At 52.1% G+C, this 23,388-nt stretch overlaps 1 protein-coding gene across 2 annotated transcripts; it reads left to right on the forward strand.

Annotated features, from left to right (window-relative positions):
- The first annotated feature begins 19,443 nt into the window (after positions 1–19,443).
- Positions 19,444–23,383, forward strand: LOC100304357 (uncharacterized). Of its 2 annotated transcripts, none has more exons than XM_020540610.3 (11): positions 19,444–20,010; positions 20,110–20,204; positions 20,312–20,409; positions 20,540–20,695; positions 20,800–20,911; positions 21,049–21,592; positions 21,685–21,782; positions 21,857–22,096; positions 22,197–22,311; positions 22,417–22,621; positions 22,695–23,383. In XM_020540610.3, exons 1-11 carry the CDS (start codon positions 19,936–19,938, stop codon positions 22,934–22,936), a joined length of 1,980 nt encoding a protein of 659 aa, XP_020396199.1. In that variant the 5' UTR covers positions 19,444–19,935; the 3' UTR covers positions 22,937–23,383. The 2 variants fall into 2 exon arrangements, with proteins under 2 accessions (XP_020396199.1, NP_001159267.1); NM_001165795.1 differs by having other exon boundaries at positions 19,718–20,010; positions 22,691–23,368.
- The last annotated feature ends 5 nt before the right edge of the window (positions 23,384–23,388 follow it).

Genomic DNA, 23,388 nt, shown 5'->3' on the forward strand with positions numbered 1-23,388 from the left:
TTCGGAACACCCTCCAACTTCCGAAGGGAGACCTTGACATTCGAGGTGGTCGGGTTCCGAGGAACCTACCACGCGGTACTGGGAAGGCCATGCTACGCGAAGTTCATGGCCGTCCCCAACTACACCTACCTCAAGCTCAAGATGTCGGGCCCCAACGGGGTCATCACCGTCGGCCCCATGTACAAACACGCGTTCGAATGCGACGTGGAGTGCGTGGAGTACGCCGAGGCCCTCGCCGAGTCCGAGGCCCTCATCGCCGACCTGGAGAGCCTCTCTAAGGAGGTTCCAGACGTGAAGCGTCATGCCGGCAACTTCGAGCCAGCGAAGACGGTTAAGTCCGTCCCCCTCGACCCCGGCAGCGACGCCTCCAAGCAAGTCCGGATCGGCTCCGAGCTCGATCCCAAATAGGAAGCAGTGCTCGTCGACTTTCTCCGCGCGAACGCCGACGTCTTCGCGTGGAGTCCCTCGGACATGCCCGGCATACCGAGGGATGTCGCCGAGCACTCGCTGGACATCCGAGCCGGAGCCCGACCCGTCAAGCAGTCTCTGCGCCGATTCGACGAAGAGAAGCGCAGAGCCATAGGCGAGGAGATCCACAAGCTAATGGCGGCAGGGTTCATCAAAGAGGTATTCCATCCCGAATGGCTTGCCAACCCTGTGCTTGTGAGAAAGAAATGAGGGAAATGGCGGATGTGTGTAGACTACACTGGTCTAAACAAAGCATGTCTGAAGGTTCCCTACCCTCTGCCTCGCATCGATCAAATCGTGGATTCCACTGCTGGGTGTGAAACCCTGTCTTTCCTCGATGCCTACTCCGGGTATCACCAAATCAGGATGAAAGAGTCCGACCAGCTCGCGACTTCTTTCATCACACCCTTCGGCATGTACTGCTATGTCACCATGCCGTTCGGCTTGAGGAATGCGGGCGCGACGTACCAACGGTGCATGAACCATGTGTTCGGCGAACACATTGGCCGGACGGTCGAGGCCTACGTCGATGACATCGTAGTCAAGACGAGGAAAGCCTCCGACCTCCTTTCCGACCTTGAAGTGACATTCCGATGTCTCAAGGCGAAAGGCGTGAAGCTCAATCCCGAAAAGTGTGTCTTCGGGGTGCCCCGAGGCATGCTCTTGCGGTTCATCGTCTCCGAGCGGGGCATCGAAGCCAACCCGGAGAAGATCGCAGCCATCACCAGCATGGGGCCCATCAAAGACTTAAAAGGCATACAGAGGGTCATGGGATGTCTCGCGGCTCTAAGCCGCTTCATCTCACGCCTCGGCAAAAGAGGTCTGCCTCTGTACCGCCTCTTAAGGAAGGCTGAGTGCTTCACTTGGACCCCTGAGGCCGAGGAAGCCCTCGGGAACCTAAAGGCGCTCCTCACGAATGCGCCTATCTTGGTGCCCCCAGCTGCCGGAGAAGCCCTCCTGATCTACGTCGCCGCAACCACTCAGGTGGTTAGCGCCGTGATTGTGGTCGAGAGGCAAGAAGAGGGGCATGCATTGCCCGTTCAGAGGCCAGTCTACTTCGTCAGCGAGGTACTGTCCGAAACCAAGATCCGCTACCCACAAGTTCAGAAGCTGCTGTACGCGGTGATCCTGACACGGCGGAAGCTGCGACACTACTTCGAGTCTCATCCGGTAACTGTGGTGGCATCCTTCCCCCTGGGGGAGATCATCCAGTGCCGAGAGGCCTCGGGCAGGATTGCAAAGTGGGCGGTGGAAATTATGGGCGAAGCAATCTCGTTCGCCCCTCGGAAGGCCATCAAGTCCCAGGTCTTGGTGGACTTCGTGGCTGAATGGGTCGATACCCAGCTCCCAACAGCTCTGATCCAACCGGAGCTCTGGACCATGTTCTTCGACGGGTCGTTGATGAAGACAGGAGCCGGCGCAGGCCTACTCTTCATCTCGCCCCTCGGGAAGCACCTACACTACGTGCTACGCCTACATTTCCCGGCGTCCAACAATGTGGCTGAGTACGAGGCTCTGGTCAACAGGTTGCGGATCGCCATCGAGCTAGGGGTCCGATGCCTCGACGCTCGCGGTGACTCGCAGCTCGTCATCGACCAAGTCATGAAGAACTCCCACTGCCGCGACCCGAAGATGGAGGCCTACTGCGATGAGGTTCGGCGCCTGGAAGACAAGTTCTACGGGCTCGAGCTCAACCACATCGCCCGGCGCTACAACGAGACTGCGGATGAGCTGGCTAAAATAGCCTCGGGGCGAACAACGGTTCCCCTGGACGTCTTCTCCCGAGACCTGCATCAACCCTCCATCAAGATCGACGACACGCCCGAGCCCGAGGCACCCTCAGCTCGGCCCGAGGCACCCTCGGTTCAGCCCGAGGCACCCATGGCCCCCGAGGGTGAGGCACTGCGCGTCGAGGAGGAGCGAAGCGGGGTCACGCCTAATCAAAACTGGCAGACCCCGTACCTGCAATATCTCCACCGAGGAGAGCTGCCCCTCGACCGAGCCGAGGCTCGGCGGTTGGCGCGACGCGCCAAGTCGTTCGTCTTGCTGGGAGATGGGAAGGAGCTCTACCACCGCAGCCCCTCGGGCATCCTCCAGCGATGCATCTCCGTCACCGAAGGTCAGGAACTCCTACGAGAGATACACTCGGGGGCTTGCGGCCATCACGCAGCGCCTCGAGCCCTTGTCGGAAACGCTTTCCGGCAAGGATTCTACTGGCCGATGGCGGTGGCCGACTGATAGTCGCCTAGAGGGGGGGGGGGTGAATAGGGCGAAACTGAAATTTACAAATATAAACACAACTACAAGCCGGGTTAGCGTTAGAAGTATAAACGAGTCCGCGAGAGAGGGCGCAAAACAAATCGCAAGCAAATGATGAAGTGTGACACACGGATTTGTTTTACCGAGGTTCGGTTCTCTCAAACCTACTCCCCGTTGAGGAGGCCACAAAGGCCGGGTCTCTTTCAACCCTTCCCTCTCTCAAACGGTCCCTCGGACCGAGTGAGCTTCTCTTCTCAAATCAAAGCCGGGAACAAAACTTCCCCGCAAGGGCCACCACACAATTGGTGCCTCTTGCCTTGATTACAATGGAGTTGTGATCTCAAGAACAAGTGAGAAAGAAAAGAAGCAATCCAAGCGCAAGAGCTCAAATGAACACGGCAAATCACTCTCACTAGTCACTAGGGCTTTGTGTGGAATTGGAGAGGATTTGATCTCTTTAGTGTGTCTAGAATTGAATGCTAGAGCTCTTGTAGTAGTTGAGAAGTGGAAAACTTGGATGCAATGAATGGTGGGGTGGTTGGGGTATTTATAGCCCCAACCACCAAACTTGACCGTTGGCTGGAGGCGTCTGCTCGATGGCGCACCGGACAGTCCGGTGCACACCGGACAGTCCGGTGCCCCTGCCACGTCATCACTGTCGTTGGATTCTGACCGTTGGAGCTTCTGACTTGTGGGCCCGCCTGGGTGTCCGGTGCACAGGTATGGGCAGGTCTGACGTCTGCGCGCGCTGCGCGCGCATTAAATGCTCCGCAGGGAGCCGTTGGCGCCGAAAAGAGCCGTTGCTCCGCTGGTACACCGGACAGTCCGGTGCACACCGGACAGTCCGGTGAATTTTAGCGGAGCGGCTGCCACGCGAACCCGAGGCTGGCGAGTTCTGGAGACCGCGCTTCCTTGGAGCACCGGACATGTCCGGTGCACACCGGACAGTCCGGTGAATTATAGCGCGCCGGCTTCCAAGAATTCCCGAGGGCGAAGAGTTTGAGTCTGAGTCCCCTGGTGCACCGGACAGGTACTGTTCACTGTCCGGTGGCACACCGGACAGTCCGGTGCGCCAGACCAGGGGTGCCTTCGGTTGCCCCTTTGCTCCTTTATTGAATCCAAAACTTGGTCTTTTTATTGGCTGAGGGTGAACCTTTTACACCTGTATAATCTATACACTTGGGCAAACTAGTTAGTCCAAGGATTTGTGTTGGGCAATTCAATCACCAAAATTATTTAGGACTTAGGTGTAAGCCTAATTCCCTTTCAATCTCCCCCTTTTTGGTGATTGATGCCAACACAAACCAAAGCAAATATAGAAGTGCATAATTGAACTAGTTTGCATAATGTAAGTGTAAAGGTTGCTTGGAATTTAGCCAATATAACTACTTTACAAGATATGCATGGAATGTTCCTTTCTTATGTAACATTTTGGACCACGTTTGCACCACACGTTTTGTTTTTGCAAATTCTTTTTGTAAATCCATTTCAAAGATCTTTTGCAAATAGTCAAAGGTAAATGAATAAGAGTTTGTAAAGCATTTTCAAGATTTGAAATTTTCTCCCCCTGTTTCAAATGCTTTTCTTTTGACTTAACAAAAACTTCCCCTAAAAGAGATCCACCTCTTAGTGTTCAAGAGGGTTTTGATATACCATTTTTGAAATACTACTTTCTCCCCCTTTTGAACACAATAGGATACCAAATGATAAATACTTTTGGAAAGCACTAAGTTTTTTTGAATTTGGTGGTGGTGGTGCGGTCCTTTTGCTTTGGGCTCATTTCTCCCCCTTTTTGGCATGAATCGCCAAAAACGGAATCATTAGAGCCCTCGAAGTAATTTCTTCTCCTTTGGTCATAAGTAAATGAGTGAAGATTATACCAAAGACGAAAACCGGTCCTTTTGCTTTGGGCTTTTACTTTCTCCCCCAAAGACAAGGTCCTTTTCTTTGATGCTCATTTCTCCCCAAAGAATAGAGAGTTGCTTGGAGTGATGGCGAAGTATGAATTTCGGAGTGGAAGCCTTTGTCTTCGCCGAAGACTCCAATTCCCTTTCAATATACCTGTGACTTGGTTTGAAATAGACTTGAAAACACATTAGTCATAGCATATAGAAGAGATATGATCAAAGGTATTCAAATGAGCTATGTGTGCAAGCTAGCAAAAGAAATTTCTAGAATCAAGAATATTGAGCTCATGCCTAAGTCTGGTAAAAGATTGTTCATCAAGAGGCTTGGTAAAGATATCGGCTAATTGATCTTTAGTGTTAATGTAAGAAATCTCGATATCTCCCTTTTGTTGGTGATCCCTAAGAAAATGATACCGAATGGCTATGTGCTTAGTGCGGCTGTGCTCGACGGGGTTGTCGGCCATTTTGATTGCACTCTCATTATCACATAGCAAAGGGACTTTGGTTAATTTGTAACCGTAGTCCCGCAGGGTTTGCCTCATCCAAAGCAATTGCGCGCAACAATGACCTGCGGCAATGTACTCGGCTTCGGTGGTGGAAAGAGCGACCGAATTTTGCTTCTTTGAAGCCCAAGACACCAAGGATCTTCCCAAGAACTGACAAGTCCCCGATGTGCTCTTCCTATTAATTTTGCACCCCGCCCAATCGGCATCCGAATAACCAATCAAATCAAATGTGGATCCCCGAGGGTACCAAAGCCCAAACTTAGGTGTGTAAGCCAAATATCTCAAGATTCGTTTTACGGCCGTAAGGTGGGATTCCTTAGGGTCGGATTGGAATCTTGCACACATGCAAACGGAAAGCATAATGTCCGGTCGAGATGCACATAAATAAAGCAATGAACCAATCATCGACCGGTATACCTTTTGATCCACGGACTTACCTCCCGTGTCGAGGTCGAGATGCCCATTGGTTCCCATGGGAGTCTTGATGGGCTTGGCATCCTTCATTCCAAACTTGGTTAGAATGTCTTGAGTGTACTTCGTTTGGCAAATGAAGGTGCCCTCTTGGAGTTGCTTGACTTGGAATCCTAGAAAATACTTCAACTCCCCCATCATCGACATCTCGAATTTCTGTGTCATGATCCTACTAAACTCTTCACATGTAGACTCGTTAGTAGACCCAAATATAATATCATCAACATAAATTTGGCATACAAACAAGTCATTTTCAAGAGTTTTAGTAAAGAGTGTAGGATCGGCCTTGCCGACTTTGAAGCCATTAGAAATAAGGAAATCTCTTAGGCATTCATACCATGCTCTTGGGGCTTGCTTGAGCCCATAAAGCGCCTTAGAGAGCCTATAGACATGGTTAGGATACTCACTGTCTTCAAAGCCGGGAGGTTGCTCAACATAGACCTCTTCCTTGATTGGTCCGTTGAGGAAGGCACTTTTCACGTCCATTTGATAAAGCTTAAAGCCATGGTAAGTAGCATAGGCCAATAATATGCGAATTGACTCAAGCCTAGCTACGGGTGCATAGGTTTCACCGAAATCCAAACCTTCGACTTGTGAATACCCTTTGGCCACGAGTCGAGCTTTGTTCCTTGTCACCACACCATGCTCATCTTGCTTGTTGCGGAAGACCCATTTGGTTCCTACAACATTTTGGTTAGGACGTGGAACTAAATGCCATACCTCGTTTCTTGTGAAATTGTTGAGCTCCTCTTGCATTGCCACCACCCAATCCGAATCTTGAAGTGCTTCCTCTATCCTGTGTGGCTCAATAGAGGAAACAAAAGAGTAATGTTCACAAAAATGTGCAACACGAGATCGAGTGGTTACCCCCTTATGAATGTCGCCGAGGATGGTGTCGACGGGGTGATCTCGTTGGATTGCTTGGTGGACTCTTGGGTGTGGCGGCCTTGGCTCTTCCTCATCCTCCTTTTCTTGATCAGTTGCATCTCCCCCTTGATCATTGCCATTATCTTGAGGTGGCTCATCTTCTTGATTTTGCCCTTCATCAACTTGAGCCTCATCCTCATTTTGAGTTGGTGGAGATGCTTGCATGGAGGAGGATGGTTGATCTTGTGCATTTGGAGGCTCTTCGGATTCTTTAGGACACACATCCCCAATGGACATGTTCCTTAGCGCGATGCATGGAGCCTCTTCATTACCTATCTCATCAAGATCAACTTGCTCTACTTGAGAGCCGTTAGTTTCATCAAACACAACGTCACATGAGACTTCAACTAGTCCAGTGGACTTGTTAAAGACCCTATATGCCCTTGTGCTTGAGTCATAACCAAGTAAAAAGCCTTCTACAGTTTTAGGAGCAAATTTAGATTTTCTACCCCTTTTAACAAGAATAAAGCATTTGCTACCAAAAACTCTAAAATATGAAATGTTGGGCTTTTTACCGGTTAGGAGTTCATATGATGTCTTCTTGAGGATTCGGTGAAGATATAACCGGTTGATGGCGTAGCAGGCGGTGTTGACCGCTTCGGCCCAAAACCGGTCCGGTGTCTTGTACTCATCAAGCATGGTTCTTGCCATGTCCAATAGAGTTCGATTCTTCCTCTCCACTACACCATTTTGTTGTGGCGTGTAGGGAGAGGAGAACTCATGCTTGATGCCCTCCTCCTCAAGGAAGCCTTCAATTTGAGAGTTCTTGAACTCCGTCCCGTTGTCGCTTCTTATTTTCTTGATCCTTAAGCCGAACTCATTTTGAGCGCGTCTCAAGAATCCCTTTAAAGTCTCTTGGGTTTGAGATTTTTCCTGTAAAAAGAATACCCAAGTGAAGCGAGAATAATCATCCACTATTACAAGACAATACTTACTCCTGCCTATGCTTATGTAAGCAATCGGGCCGAATAGATCCATGTGGAGTAGCTCAAGCGGCCTGTCGGTCGTCATGATGTTCTTGTGTGGATGATGGACTCCAACTTGCTTTCCCGCCTGGCATGCGCTACAAATCCTGTCTTTCTCAAAATGAACATTTGTTAATCCTAAAATGTGCTCTCCCTTTAGAAGCTTATGAAGATTCTTCATCCCAACATGGGCTAGTCGGCGGTGCCAGAGCCAACCCATGTTAGTCTTAGCAATTAAGCATGTGTCGAGCTCAGCTCTATCAAAATCTACTAAGTATAGCTGACCCTTTAACACACCCTTAAATGCTATTGAATCATCACTTCTTCTAAAGACAGTGACACCTACATCAGTGAATAGACAGTTGTAGCCCATTTGACATAATTGGGAAACAGAAAGCAAGTTGTAATCTAATGAATCAACAAGAAAAACATTAGAAATGGAATGGTCAGGAGATATAGCAATTTTACCAAGTCCTTTGACCAAACCTTGATTTCCATCCCCGAATGTGATAGCTCGTTGGGGATCTTGGTTTTTCTCATATGAGGAGAACATTCTTTTCTCCCCAGTCATATGGTTTGTGCACCCGCTGTCGAGTATCCAACTTGAGCCCCCGGATGCATAAACCTACAAAACAAATTTAGTTCTTGACTTTAGGTACCCAAACTGTTTTGGGTCCTTTGGCATTAGAAACAAGAACTTTGGGTACCCAAACACAAGTCTTGGAGCCCTTGTGTTTGCCCCCAACAAATTTGGCAACTACCTTGCCGGATTTGCTAGTAAGCACATAAGATGCATCAAAAGTTTTAAATGAAATGGCATGATCATTTGATGCATTAGGAGTTTTCTTTCTAGGCAACTTGGCACGGGTTGGTTGCCTAGAGCTAGATGTCTCACCCCTATACATAAAAGCATGGTTAGGGCCAGAGTGAGACTTCCTAGAGTGAATTCTCCTAATTTTGCTCTCGGGATAACCGGCAGGGTACAAAATGTAACCCTCGTTATCCTGAGGCATGGGAGCCTTGCCCTTAACAAAGTTAGACAAATTTTTAGGAGGGGCATTAAGTTTGACATTGTCTCCCCTTTGGAAGCCAATGCCATCCTTAATGCCAGGGCGTCTCCCATTATAAAGCATGCTACGAGCAAATTTAAATTTCTCATTCTCTAGGTTGTGCTCGGCAATTTTAGCATCTAATTTTGCTATATGATCATTTTGTTGTTTAATTAAAGCCATATGATCATTAATAGCATCAATATCAATATTTCTACATCTAGTACAAATAGATACATGCTCAACAATAGATGTAGAGGGTTTGTAAGATTTTAATTCTACAACCTTAGCTTGTAATATGTCATTTTTAGTTCTAAGGTCGGAAATAGTAACATTGCAAACATCAAGATCTTTAGCCTTAGCAATTAAATTTTCATTCTCTAATCTAAGGCTAGCAAGAGATACATTCAATTCATCAATCTTAGCAAGCAAGTCAACATTATCATCTCTAAGATTGGGAATTGAAACATTACAAACATGTGAATCAACCTTAGCATTTAAGATAGCATTTTCATTTCTAAGGTTGTCAATCATCTCACGACAAGTGCTTAGCTCACTAGATAATTTTTCACATTTTTCTATTTCAAGAGCATAAGCCTTTTTAACCTTAACATGTTTTTTGTTTTCTTTAATTAGACAATCCTCTTGGGAATCCAAAAGGTCATCCTTTTCATGAATAGCACTAACCAATTCATTCAATTTTTCCTTTTGAGCTATGTTAAGGTTGGCAAAAAGGGAACGCAAATTATCTTCCTCATTACTAGCATTGTCATCACTAGAGGATTCATATTTAGTGGAGGATTTTGATTTAACCTTCTTTTTGCCGTCCTTTGCCATGAGGCACTTGTGGCCGACGTTGGGGAAGAGGAGTCCCTTGGTGACGGCGATGTTGGCGGCGTCCTCGTCGTCGGAGGAGTCGCTAGAGCTTTCGTCGGAATCCCATTCCCGACAAACATGGGCATCGCCGCCCTTCTTCTTGTAGTATCTCTTCTTCTCCTTTCTTCTCCCCTTCTTGTCGTTGCCTCGGTCACTGTCACTAGATATAGGACATTTAGCAATAAAATGACCGGGCTTACCACATTTGTAGCAAACCTTCTTGGAGCGGGACTCTTCCGATGAAGTGCTCCCGTGGCTTGTAGTGGGCTTTTCGCCGGTCTCCATCTCCTTTTTGGCGTGATCTCCCGACATCACTTCGAGCGGTTAGGCTCTAATGAAGCACCGGGCTCCGATACCAATTGATAGTCGCCTAGAGGGGGGGGTGAATAGGGCGAAACTGAAATTTACAAATATAAACACAACTACAAGCCGGGTTAGCGTTAGAAGTATAAACGAGTCCGCGAGAGAGGGCGCAAAACAAATCGCGAGCAAATGATGAAGTGTGACACACGGATTTGTTTTACCGAGGTTCGGTTCTCTCAAACCTACTCCCCGTTGAGGAGGCCACAAAGGCCGGGTCTCTTTCAACCCTTCCCTCTCTCAAACGGTCCCTCGGACCGAGTGAGCTTCTCTTCTCAAATCAAAGCCGGGAACAAAACTTCCCCGCAAGGGCCACCACACAATTGGTGCCTCTTGCCTTGATTACAATGGAGTTGTGATCTCAAGAACAAGTGAGAAAGAAAAGAAGCAATCCAAGCGCAAGAGCTCAAATGAACACGGCAAATCACTCTCACTAGTCACTAGGGCTTTGTGTGGAATTGGAGAGGATTTGATCTCTTTAGTGTGTCTAGAATTGAATGCTAGAGCTCTTGTAGTAGTTGAGAAGTGGAAAACTTGGATGCAATGAATGGTGGGGTGGTTGGGGTATTTATAGCCCCAACCACCAAACTTGACCGTTGGCTGGAGGCGTCTGCTCGATGGCGCACCGGACAGTCCGGTGCACACCGGACAGTCCGGTGCCCCTGCCACGTCATCACTGTCGTTGGATTCTGACCGTTGGAGCTTCTGACTTGTGGGCCCGCCTGGGTGTCCGGTGCACACCGGACATGTACTGTTTGATGTCCGGTGCACAGGTATGGGCAGGTCTGACGTCTGCGCGCGCTGCGCGCGCATTAAATGCTCCGCAGGGAGCCGTTGGCGCCGAAAAGAGTCGTTGCTCCGCTGGTACACCGGACAGTCCGGTGCACACCGGACAGTCCGGTGAATTTTAGCGGAGCGGCTGCCACGCGAACCCGAGGCTGGCGAGTTCTGGAGACCGCGCTTCCTTGGAGCACCGGACATGTCCGGTGCACACCGGACAGTCCGGTGAATTATAGCGCGCCGGCTTCCGAGAATTCCCGAGGGCGAAGAGTTTGAGTCTGAGTCCCCTGGTGCACCGGACAGGTACTGTTCACTGTCCGGTGGCACACCGGACAGTCCGGTGCGCCAGACCAGGGGTGCCTTCGGTTGCCCCTTTGCTCCTTTATTGAATCCAAAACTTGGTCTTTTTATTGGCTGAGGGTGAACCTTTTACACCTGTATAATCTATACACTTGGGCAAACTAGTTAGTCCAAGGATTTGTGTTGGGCAATTCAATCACCAAAATTATTTAGGACTTAGGTGTAAGCCTAATTCCCTTTCACCGACGCCACTAGAATTGTCCGCACCTGCGAAGGGTGTCAGTTCTACTCGAGGCAGACCCACCTGCCTGCCCAGGCTCTGCAAACGATACCCATCACCTGGCCTTTTGCTGTGTGGGGTCTAGACCTCGTCGGCCCCTTGCAGAAGGCACCCGGGGGCTACACGCACCTGTTGGTCGCCATCGACAAATTCTCCAAGTGGATCGAGGTTCGACCCCTAAACAGCATCAGGTCCGAGCAGGCGGTGGCGTTCTTCACCAACATCATCCATCGCTTCGGGGTCCCGAACTCCATCATCACCGACAATGGCACCCAGTTCACCGGCAGAAAGTTCCTGGACTTCTGCGAGGATCACCACATCCGGGTGGACTGGGCCGCCGTGGCTCACCCCATGTCGAATGGGCAAGTAGAGCGTGCCAACGGCATGATTCTACAAGGACTCAAGCCTCGGATCTACAACGACCTCAACAAGTTCGGCAAGCGATGGATGAAGGAACTCCCCTCGGTGGTTTGGAGCCTGAGGACAACGCCGAGCCGAGCCACGGGCTTCACGCCGTTCTTTCTAGTCTATGGGGCTGAGGCCATCTTGCCCACAGACTTAGAATACGGTTTCCTGAGGACGAGGGCCTATGCTGACCAAAGCAACCAAGTTAATCGAGAAGACTCGCTGGACCAGCTGGAAGAGGCTCGGGACAAGGCCTTGCTGCACTCGGCGCGGTACCAGCAGTCCCTGCGACGCTACCACGCCCGAGGGGTCCGGTCCCGAGACCTCCAGGTGGGCGACCTGGTGCTTCGGCTGCGACAAGACGCCCGAGGGCGGCACAAGCTCACGCCCCCCTGGGAGGGGTCGTTCGTCATCGCCAAAGTTCTGAAGCCCGGAACGTACAAGCTGGCCAACAGTCAAGGCGAGGTCTACAACAACGCTTGGAACATCCAACAACTACGTCGCTTCTACCCTTAAGATGTTTTCAAGTTGTTCATATACCTCGCTCCCACGCAAAGTTTAGTCATCAAGGAAGGGTCGGCTTGCCTCGGCAAAGCCCGACCCTCCCTCGGGGGCTAAAAGGGGGGAACCCTCTCTGCGTCGAATTTTTTCCTCGAAAAAAGATCCTTTCTGCCAGAATGTCTTTCGTGCTTTTCGACTACTTCGAAAGTGGATCCTGAAAACGACGGAGTACACGTAAGCAGCCAAGGCTGACCGAGCCGAGGGACTCCTACGCCTCTGGGATACGGATACCTCACTCATCACCTTCTGCGATAAGTAACTCACGTTCGGATAAGTGATTCCGCGGACCGAACAAGTCTTCACGTTTGAAAGCTCCTCTGCCGAAGCGATTCTTCGAGCCTTCTCGACTGCGTCGGTGACAGAACCCTATGGACGGGTAAGAGTGCGCGTAAGCGGCAAGGCCGACCGAGCCGAGGGACTCCTACGCCTCCGGGATACGGATACCTCACTCATCACCTTCCGCGAGAAGCAACTCTCGCTCACACAGACAATTCTGTTACCGACGAAAAAGTCCAGATACTCGAAACAAGAGGAAAAGAAACGCAGCTTTACAACACGGCGAGGGTGTGTTTGGGCCTCGGCGGCCGCAGAGAACACACACTACAAGATAATCTGATCCCGCAGGCTCGGATCTTGACGGTTGGAGGGAGCAGCAGCACCCTCGGCGTCAACTACACCTTCGGCGAGGTCCGACCTGGCCTCGGACGGCGACATCATCACCACGCCCGGGCCATCGCCGCCAGGGTCTTCTCCGAGAATCCGGCCCGAGCAGGCGGCTCGGCTGGTCACCCCGAGGCCTCGGCCAGCTGTCCCCCGAAGACATCAGCCCGACCCGAGGCCTCGGAAGATCAACTCCGGCGTCGGTCCCGCTAACGGACGACCCGGCCAGGCTCTGGCCGACCAGGTCTTCTTTTCGAGCCAACTCTGCCTCTGTTCGTGCTGACACCGCTACCCCTGGCCTCGGCTCATCGAAGAGCGGCCGAGGGGTCCCTTTAACTAAGCAAGAGAAGCCTCAGACGACAAGGCTGACCGAGCCGAGGGACTCCTACGCCTCTGGGATACGGATACCTCACTCGTCACCTTTACACGGGGCAACTCACGCTTGGTGAAGCGGTTCAGACAACCAACAGGCGAGTCTTAGTGCTCGAAAATGAGGAAAAACACGGCTCCGTGCCCAAAATTACATACATGTTCAGGCCTCGACAGCCACAATGAACAAAAACACCGGCATTCAAAGTGCCATTACAAACGGAACTCCGGTTCCATCCCCGCGGGTATGAACAACCTCCACACCGGGGAGCCTGCAGGGCGACGAGTTCCGGGTGACTCGCCAGCGACCTCTGCAGCAGCAGCCATGGTCCCAGGACGGACGCGGCCGCCGGAAGGCTCTCGTTCGCGTTCCCGCTCAAGGGACGCGAACCAGCCATCAAAGCCAAAGAGCGGGACGCTCCGAAGCGCACCGGTAGGTCCTCGTTCCTGTCCTCGCCACGAAAGCGAGGAAGAGGGTGGAATGTTGCATCCTAGCTGGGCAGCAATAGTTCGCCTTCCCCAGCATGGCTGGAGGACGCCTCCTCCGCAGAGCTGGAGGATGGTTGCCACCACCAGAAGCTGGAAGAAGAGGTGGCCAGCCGACCCGCGCGGGAGGTAGAGCCCCGGCTCGCCTCGCTCTCCGCCCCAGCAAGGATGATGAACATCCTTGAAGCTGAGGGCGGGACCAAGATCACAGCCCGGCTTGCCTCTCCCCATCTAGGGGCTGGAGGTCACCGTCTTGGGTGACCGCCGGCGGAGGGGAGCAGCCGGGCTGCATGATGAAAATCCTTGAAGCCAAACGATGGCTGAAAAGTACCAACTCCCGCGGAGTTGCGTTCCCCCAACGACAAGGCGGAGGAATTGTGGGCATCCCCCATCCGGGGGCTCGGAAGGTGGAAAGACACGATGCATAAGGGAGCGCGAAGACATGGTCGCCTTTCAAGGGGGTCACCCTCCTTTTAAAGGCGACTCTCCCTACTTGCGTCCCCAGCCGTCGTGGAATGAGTCTTCTCCAACACGCTCCAAGGTCCTCCCCCTACAGCGCGGGGGCTGGGTCCCACACGTCATGCAAGCCGGCCCAGATTAGAAGAAGCCAAACCGCCGCGCGCGGTGCATGCAACCGCTCAGCGGTTACAAGTGGCCCTCCACTTTTGCCCAGACCAGCGGGCGAAAGGGCGGGTAGCCATGCAGGCGGCATGCAACCGCGCCAAGTGGGCGCACTTCTCCGACTTCCAACGCGCCCAGCATGGAGGCCCAGGCCCACACGTCATGCAACCGGCGCGCCGGATGCTGCGTGCGAGCGACTGCACCGCCACCCGCGCCACTACCGCGCCTCCTCGACTGCGGAACCAATGCCGCGGCTCGAGGCGACCCAGCACACGACCCGGCAGCGCCAGCCTGGCGCGACGGTCAATACGGCCAAAAATGGGCCGGCAGTAATGGCGGTGGCAGGCGGACAGGAGCAGCGGTCACGTCGTCAGCCAAGCTTACGTCCCATCCGGGGGCAGCGAGAGAACCCTCTCTCATGGCGTGAAGACGACGCGCCCGTGTTCCGTTCCTCGAACGGCCCGCGCACGCGCAACGGCCGCCCCGCGAACCACTCGCCCCGTCGCATTAACTCCGCGACGGGACAGGCGGCGCCTCTGGCAGGGGAAGCGAGCGATGCTTCGCCTTCGCCATAATGACCGCGTCGAAAAAGGTACGCCACGTCATTCGATTTCGAATCCTTTTCCTTTTTTCCTCTTTCTCTCTCTTACAACAGGGACCGGGAAAGGGGGATACCCCGAAAAGGATCCTTCTCCGTGAAGGAACCAGGCTCCGAGCCTCCCTACTGATCAGAGGTTCGAAGGCCGGCCCCTCGGAAGGGTTCAACAGCCGCCTCAGAGCGCGTGGGCTCCACACCCACTACTGGTCAGAGGTTCGAAGGCCGGCCCCTCGGAAGGGTTCAACGACCGCCTCAGGCTACTCGGGCTCCGCGCCCACTACTGATCAGGGGTTCGAAGGCTGGCCCTCGAAGGGTTCACAACCGCCTCAGACACAGAGCGAGGGATGACCATGGGTACGTTCGATACATAACCAATGCTCGGGCTGCGCTCCCGAGGTACCCTAGGGCATTTCCGAGACCAGCGGGAACGATCTTGTAACGGAATCCCATCAGAGGGAGGCATCGAGCCCTTGGACCCCGTCGACAGGGGACCGGGTCCGGCAGATCACCCGCAGGTACTTTTGGGCGCGCCTCTGGGCCTCTAGCTGACCCCTAGCAAATGGGGCACGGACGTCCGCTCGGATTACCCGCCAGCAGCTCACCGGAGACACCATGTTCGGCGCCCACCGAGGGCAACATGGCGCTTTCCCCCCCCCCTCCTTGCGGAAAGGCGACGCAGGGGCGTATGTAAAAAAGTCGAGTCTGTCCCTGATCGTCCTCTCGCCCTGTGCAGAGGCTCGGGGGCTGCTCTCGCAAATCCGGCTCCGGCCAAACCGTTGACAGCGTCAACATACCAGCCCGAGAACTTGGGACCCGACCGTGCACCCAGGCTACGGCCAGCTCGCATGAGGGAACGACCAGACCAGCCAAAGCGTTGTGCGAGGCATTAAGACCTCGGAGGAGTCAAACCACTCCTCCGAGGCCTCGGGGGCTACACCCGGCGGGTGCGCTCGCGCGCACCCACAGGAACAAAACGCAACCGAGAAAGGCTGGTCCCCTTGCAAAAAAGTGCAACAAAAGCCTCCAAGCGAGTGCTAACACTCCCTTCGAGGCTCGGGGGCTACTGTCAGGGACCATAATTAGGGGTACCCTCAAGGCTCCTAATTCTCAGCTGGTAACCCCCATCAGCACAAAGCTGCAAAGGCCTGATGGGTGCGATTAAGTCAGGGATCGGTCCGTTCGAGGGACTCGATCACGCCTCGCCCGAGCCTAGCCTCGGGCAAGGGCAGCCGACCCTGGAGGATCTCTGTTTCGCCCGAGGCCCCCCTCCAGCGGCGAACATACTTCTGGCTCGCCCGAGGCCCTGTCTTCACCAAGAAGCAACCCTAACCAAATCGCCGCGCCAACCGACCAAATCGCAGGAGCATTTAATGCAAAGGTGGCCTGACACCTTTATCCTGACGCGCGCCCTTCAGTCGACAGAGCCGAAGTGACCGCCGTCACTTCGCCGCTCCACTGACCGGCCTGACAGAAAGACAGCGCCGCCTGCGCCGCTCCGACTGCGGTGCCACTTGACAGAGTGAGGCTGACAGGCAGTCAGGCCCGGCCGCAGGCACCATAGGAAGCCCGGAAGACGGCGAACTTCGCTCCGCCCGACCCAGGGCTCGGACTCGGGCTAAGCCCCGGAAGACGGCGAACTCCGCTCCGCCCGACCCAGGGCTCGGACTCGGGCTAAGCCCCGGAAGACGGCGAACTCCGCTCCGCCCGACCCAGGGCTCGGACTTGGGCTCAGCCCCAGAAGACGGCGAACTCCGCTTCGTCTGACCCCAGGGCTCGGACTCAGCCCTGGCCTCAGCCGACGGTCTCCGCCTCGCCCGACCCAGGGGCTCGGACTCGACCACGGCCACGGAAGACAGACTCGACCTCGACCTCGGAGGAGCCTCCACATCGCCCAACCTAGGGCGCGGGCCGGCCACGTCAACGGGAGGCGCCATCATTACCCTGCCCCAAGCTGACTCAGGCTACGGGGAACAAGACCGGCGTCCCATCTGGCTCGCTCCGCCAGATAGGAAATGATGGCGCCCCGCACGCTCCCTGACGGCGGCAGCTCTCCGCCCCCTTACGAAAGCAAAAGGACGTCAGCAAGGACTTGACAGCCCCGGTAGCTGTCCCTCCGCCAGGCTCCAGCGCTCCTCCGATGGCCACGACATCACACGAACCGGGCGCCATAACCTCTCTGGCCGCCACGATGGCGTGTACTTAGGGCGTTAGCTCTCCTCCGCTAGACACGTAGCACTCTGCTACACCCCCAATGTACATCTGGATCCTCTCCTTACGCCTATAAAAGGAAGGACCAGGGCCCTCTTAGAGAAGGTTGGCCGCGCGGGGACGAGGACGAGACAGGCGCTCGCTTGAAGCCGCTCGCTCCGTCTCCCGCGTGGACGCTTGTAATCCCCTACTGCAAGCGCACCCGACCTGGGCGCGGGATGAACACGAAGGCCGCGGGATTTCCACCTCTCTCACGCCTGTCTCCGGCCACCTTTCTCCCCCCTTCGCGCTCGGACTCGCGTCGACCCATTTGGGCTGGGGCACGCGGCGACATTCACTCGTCGGCCCAGGGACCCCCCGGTCTCGAAACGCCGACAATAAGGCTTAAAAAAACTGGAGTGGCTCAAACCAATCCCAACAATTGGTAATCACGACCTGCAAGTGCAAGCACACTCCTGCATCAGAATTTCTAGCCTACTCGTCTAAAATTTTTTGGGACAACAACCCAACGATCAGTCAAGCGGTTAAACTGCATGCACACACTTCCTACATCGAAATTTCTTGCTATAAGGAAAATGGACCTCAATCCATTTGAGTAAAGGTTTTGGTATTTGATGATCAACATAACCATTTGGACTAATATGTTTCTCTAATGTTTATAGTTCAAAGGATGCAGTGTAGACTTGGACCAAGGCACGAGGTGATCAAGGAGATTAACACCTTAAAGCAAGACATTAGAAGACTAATTGAAGACCTATCAAAATCATACAACAGCCCAAGGACACAAGACAAGAAAAGCCAAGCGAAGAGACACGAAGAACCGAAGAAAAACAGAAAAATAAGGACACTAGATGTTTTCAGTGACACACCGGATGGAAACCGATGTAATACCGGACATGACACCCAGTAAGCCTATCGAAGTGTTTCTGCATGCTACAATGCACCGACGACTCTAAGGGCCTGTTTGTGAATGCAGTTTTGAAATACTATAGTTTTGAGATACCATAGTTTACAATTGTACATGACATAAATACTACGGTATTGTTTTACCACAGTAAAACTACAGTATTGCTCAAAACCGAGATCTGTTTGGTTCTATTGGAAAAACAAAATATATGTAGAGAGAAGAGAAGAAAACTGAGGTCCTGAGTGGAGTTTCGAAAACTCCAAAAATACCACAGTTTTGGGTAAACCGTGGTATTTAAAACTAAGTTTTGCCTATACAAACCAAACACCTTTTAAGCTCCAATACTATAGTATCATCAAATACCATAGTATTGTTTCAAAACTGCAAAAATACTACAATTCCAAACAGGGCCTAATATCACACTGGATACTACAACTACAAGGAGGCGAGATAGTCAGACTGCGTGCCTCAGCCAGCAACGGTCGACAACAGCCAATTCCAATTGTTAGCTGACGTAAAAGATTGATCTACTCTAGCCGCTAAGACTTCAAAGCTTTTATAAATTTGATCGAATAATATTCAGTGATATATATATATATATATATATATATATATATATATATATATATATATATATATATAAACACAAATTTTAAAAATTAATTATGCTGAACCAACACAATGTGTCTGAGAGTCGGTCTAGACAATTTAAATCGACCCATATCATGTCTGAGCGGGGGAAATGACTAGACCTCGTAAGGCTTTTTTCGTTTGTGCCGGATTGGTGGGTCGGAACGATTCCTAACCGGATTGCTTCTCTAATTTATATAAACTTTGATTAGCTAACATGATTCCAGGTGCAATCCGACGCAAACGAACAATGCCTAAGGCTTATTACGCATGGCACAGGGTGCTAGCACGTCAAAGTTCGCCACAACCTCTTCTAGTATTAAAAAAATATCTTCCACCCATCAAGAAAATGCGAAGAAAGCAACACGAGGAGCCGAGAACGAGCCATGACACCGCCGTGACGCACCGAGGAATCGTGGGTGCACTCGACGTTTTTGCAACGAGCACAACACGTTTGGCCGAACACCACACGAGGAGAGGGATGGACGAGGACGACACCGGTCGCGGTCCTGAGCGAGCATCTCCACTAAAGAAACGGAGGCCAACCGATGACTGGCAGAGCGGGACCGGAGTTGAAATTTAGGTGTTATAAGTATAATAATAACTTTTTAGTATACATATATAATCTTATATTATTATATCGATAATAATTAATGTGATATCAATATATTATATTAAATAATTTAATTAATACCTTAAAAGTTTCTAATATTTCTTAGGCGAAGTAATCAATAATCTTGTTTATATCAACCTTATCGAATAATTTTTTTCTTAATATATAAGATGACCAAACCATTCAACTGTTCTTAGATAAAATAGACATTAAATAGTTTTTCAATAATTTCAACTTCAAAAGGCTTTTTCAGCTGCCATCGTAATAGATATAATAAATAAAATTCGATAAACTATAGATACATTAGGAGGTATAGATGGTTCTGACAAATTTGACTTTAAAACTAACTCTTAACTCAGTATCATATTAACTATAAAATTTATTGCAGGGGTAGGGGATTTGGGCGGCCGTGTGGCGGAGCCGAGGAGCACGTCGCTGCGTCAGGACTCAGGACGGGAGAATAAAGAGTAAACAAACCCATCCGCGCTGCAACAGTGCGGTGTTTGTGAATGCAAAATCTAGCCAGACAGCTGAGGAAGGGTGAAAGCCTCCTTGTTCCTGTAGACTGCAGTGCGAGGAGGAGGCCGCCGCATCCTCCCCTTCCAAACCACTCCACTCCGGTCCCCATCCCACCTGCGCCAGCTTCGTCTTGCTTTGAGCTTTCGCCCGCCGGCGATCTGCTAGCTATCTCGCTCGCACGTGGTGCCTGACTGCCTGGTGGCGGTGGCCATGGCTGCCCCGCTGGGCTTTTTCTGCATGCTGCTGCTTCTTCTTCTTCAGCTGGGCCACTCTTCTTGTAACAATGTGAGTGAGCCTGAACGGAGTCCTGGTGGTTCAGCTTCCCGATCCACCACGAGTGGTTCTTGCCTCGACCCTTGAATGACGCGGTTCCGTTTCCTGCAGGTGTACATTGTGTACATGGGGGCGAGGAATCCCGAGCTGCACCCGGCGCTGGTCCGGGACGCGCACCACGGCATGCTCGCCGGCCTTCTCGGCAGGTGAGGCCACCACTCGTCGGCTTCTTTCAGAGCCTGCCTGTTGACTAGTATAGTATCTACGATGCCCGTGCCGTGCCCCTAACGAGTCGCGGTGTCGAACTCTGCAGCGAGCAGGCGGCCAAGGACGCCATCCTTTACAGCTACAGGCACGGCTTCTCCGGGTTCGCCGCCGTGCTGACGGACAGCCAGGCGGCGCGGCTCGCCGGTGAGCTCACGCTTCACTCTTCTCCTTTTCTGCATGCTCAGACCTTCCGCTTCCATGTGTGTGTGATGCTGACGAAACCCCTGCCGCTCTCCTGTGCGTTCTGGCTCAATCTGAACTGTGGCATCAAAAGGTTCGCCTGGGGTTGTGCGAGTGGTGCGGAACCGTGTTCTTGACCTGCACACCACCAGGAGCTGGGACTTCATGCGAGTGGATCCATCGCATTCGGCTGGAATCCTCCCAGAGAGTAGGTTCGGTGAGGATTCCATTATCGGTGTGCTAGACACTGGTGAGGAGATTTCCCTTCACTTTCTTTTCTTTCAGTAGCAACTGGGATTAGGACTGACATTTCAGTTCGAAGACTGAGGTGTCCTGGTGGTCCGCGCTTTGCAGGAATCTGGCCAGAGTCGGCCAGTTTTAGAGACGACGGCATGAGCGAGGCTCCGCGGCGGTGGAAAGGGCAATGCGTCGCCGGGGACAGGTTCAATGTTTCCAACTGCAACAGGTTGGCCTCACGCTTTGGTTTCTTTCACCTTGTTGTCTTGCCTGCAAAAGATTTTATCACTTGCTTAAAAGTAACAAGGGAGAATTCTACTGGTGGTTCCCTGTCCTGTTAGTGACTTCAAATTCATGATAGGATAGGAAAATAATAGGCGCGAAGTGGTACATCAAAGGGTACGAAGCCGAGTACGGGAAGATGAACACCACCGACATCTACGAGTTCATGTCCGCGAGAGACGCCGTCGGGCATGGCACGCACACAGCCTCCACCGCCGCTGGTGCTCTGGTAGCCGGTGCAAGCTTCAGGGGACTCGCCGGTGGCGTCGCAAGGGGAGGGGCACCCAGGGCGAGGCTCGCGGTCTACAAAGTGTGCTGGGCCACCGGAGACTGCACTTCGGCAGATATCCTCGCTGCCTTCGACGACGCGATACATGATGGCGTTGACGTGCTTTCGGTGTCCCTAGGCCAAGCGCCACCGCTCCCCGCGTACGTTGACGACGTCCTGTCCATTGGGTCCTTTCATGCTGTCGCGAGAGGGATTGTCGTGGTCTGCTCCGCAGGAAATTCTGGGCCTTATTCAGAGACGGTGATCAACTCGGCGCCGTGGCTCGTGACCGTCGCTGCTGGCACCATTGATAGGACTTTCCTCGCAAAGATCATCCTTGGCAACAATAGCACCTATGTGGTAAGAGTCCATCTGAATCTTTGGGTTGGGCACTTGTGGTTTGTAATGTAGGTTCATATTTGTGCTCACATTCTGATGGTCTGTTGGTGCAGGGTCAAACACTGTACTCTGGAAAGCATCCTGGGAATAGCATGCGCATATTCTATGCTGAAGACGTTGCATCTAATAACGCAGACGATACAGATGCAAGGTAAACTTTGTCGTCCTCAATCTGTTCTGATCAAACCTTTCGTTCCCCTTCCATATTGGCTGATGTCTTTGCAGAAGCTGCACTGCAGGATCTCTGAACTCGACTCTAGTGAAGGGAACTGTGGTACTTTGCTTCCAAACAAGGGCACAGAGATCAGCTGCAGTGGCAGTGGAGACTGTCAAGAAAGCTCGTGGCGTCGGAGTCATCTTCGCCCAGTTCTTAACTAAGGACATCGCGTCTTCATTCGATATTCCCTGTTTTCAAGTAGACTACCAGGTTGGAACAGCTATACTCGCATACACCACTAGCACGAGGTATGCAAACAGTGCCGCACATGTTCCAACAGTCGTAACAATCTAGCAATATGCTGTAGCTGTCAGCAACTTTCCAATAATTTCTGTTTTCCATACACAGAAATCCAACAGTCCAGTTTGGCTCAGCAAAAACGATTCTTGGAGAACTGATGGGCCCAGAAGTTGCATATTTCTCATCTCGGGGTCCAAGTTCTCTGTCCCCCGCTGTTCTGAAGGTAAAAAAAAACCTCCAGTTCGACAGTTGATCAAACCTCTACAGTGTTGATCAAACCTCCAGTTCTAGTTGGGAGGCTGAAAAAACCCTGCACCTTCTTCTGCAGCCAGACATTGCTGCTCCAGGTGTCAACATTTTGGCAGCATGGACTCCTGCTGCTGCCATATCATCAGCCATTGGATCTGTGAAGTTCAAGATCGATTCGGGAACCTCGATGTCCTGTCCCCACATCTCAGGAGTTGTTGCTCTCCTCAAATCAATGCATCCCAATTGGAGTCCTGCTGCAGTAAAATCAGCACTTGTTACAACAGGTAATGCGCCATCCGCTTCTCTAAGCGATGCAAAGATGTTTTGAGCCTAACAAGTCAACACATCTGCAGCCAGTGTCCATGACACATATGGGTTTGAGATTGTATCCGAGGCGGCGCCCTACAATCAGGCGAACCCATTTGATTACGGAGGCGGGCATGTGGATCCAAACAGCGCTGCACACCCCGGTCTTGTGTATGACATGGGGACATCTGACTATGTGCGCTTCCTTTGCTCCATGGGCTACAACGTCTCAGCCATCAGCTCCCTGGCTCAACAGCATGAGACCTGTCAGCACACACCAAAGACGCAGCTGAACCTGAACCTGCCATCCATCAGTATTCCCGAACTGAGGGGCAGGCTCACTGTGTCAAGAACGGTCACCAACGTTGGCTCAGCCTTGACGAAGTACAGAGCTCGTGTGGAAGCTCCTCCAGGAGTGGATGTCACCGTGAGCCCCTCACTCCTGACCTTCAACTCGACGGTGAGAAAGTTGACGTTCAAGGTGACATTCCAGGCCAAACTGAAGGTGCAAGGGAGATACTACTTCGGCAGCTTGACATGGGAAGATGGCGTGCACGCCGTGAGGATCCCTCTTGTGGTTCGGACGATGATCAGTAAGTTCTATGCCAATTCATGAGCTGGTGGGTGTTTGTGTGTACTGTGTACTAACTTTCGCTCACCACCGGTGACGGTGGGACAGATAAGATGTAACCTGCTAATTTGTCCCAATTCTAATGGCATTGGTGATTGGTTGGGGTTCCTTGAC

Source organism: Zea mays, chromosome 7 (genome assembly GCF_902167145.1).
Source record: "Zea mays cultivar B73 chromosome 7, Zm-B73-REFERENCE-NAM-5.0, whole genome shotgun sequence".
Classification (NCBI taxonomy): domain Eukaryota; kingdom Viridiplantae; phylum Streptophyta; class Magnoliopsida; order Poales; family Poaceae; genus Zea; species Zea mays.

Coding starts and splice junctions, on each gene's coding strand:
- LOC100304357 (NM_001165795.1), top strand. CDS start 19,936: ATGGCTGCCCCGCTGGGCTTTTTCTGCATGCTGCTGCTTCTTCTTCTT. Junction 20,410..20,539: donor CCAGGCGGCGCGGCTCGCCG/GTGAGCTCACGC, acceptor TGGCATCAAAAG/GTTCGCCTGGGGTTGTGCGA. Junction 22,312..22,416: donor TGTCCCCCGCTGTTCTGAAG/GTAAAAAAAAAC, acceptor CTTCTTCTGCAG/CCAGACATTGCTGCTCCAGG.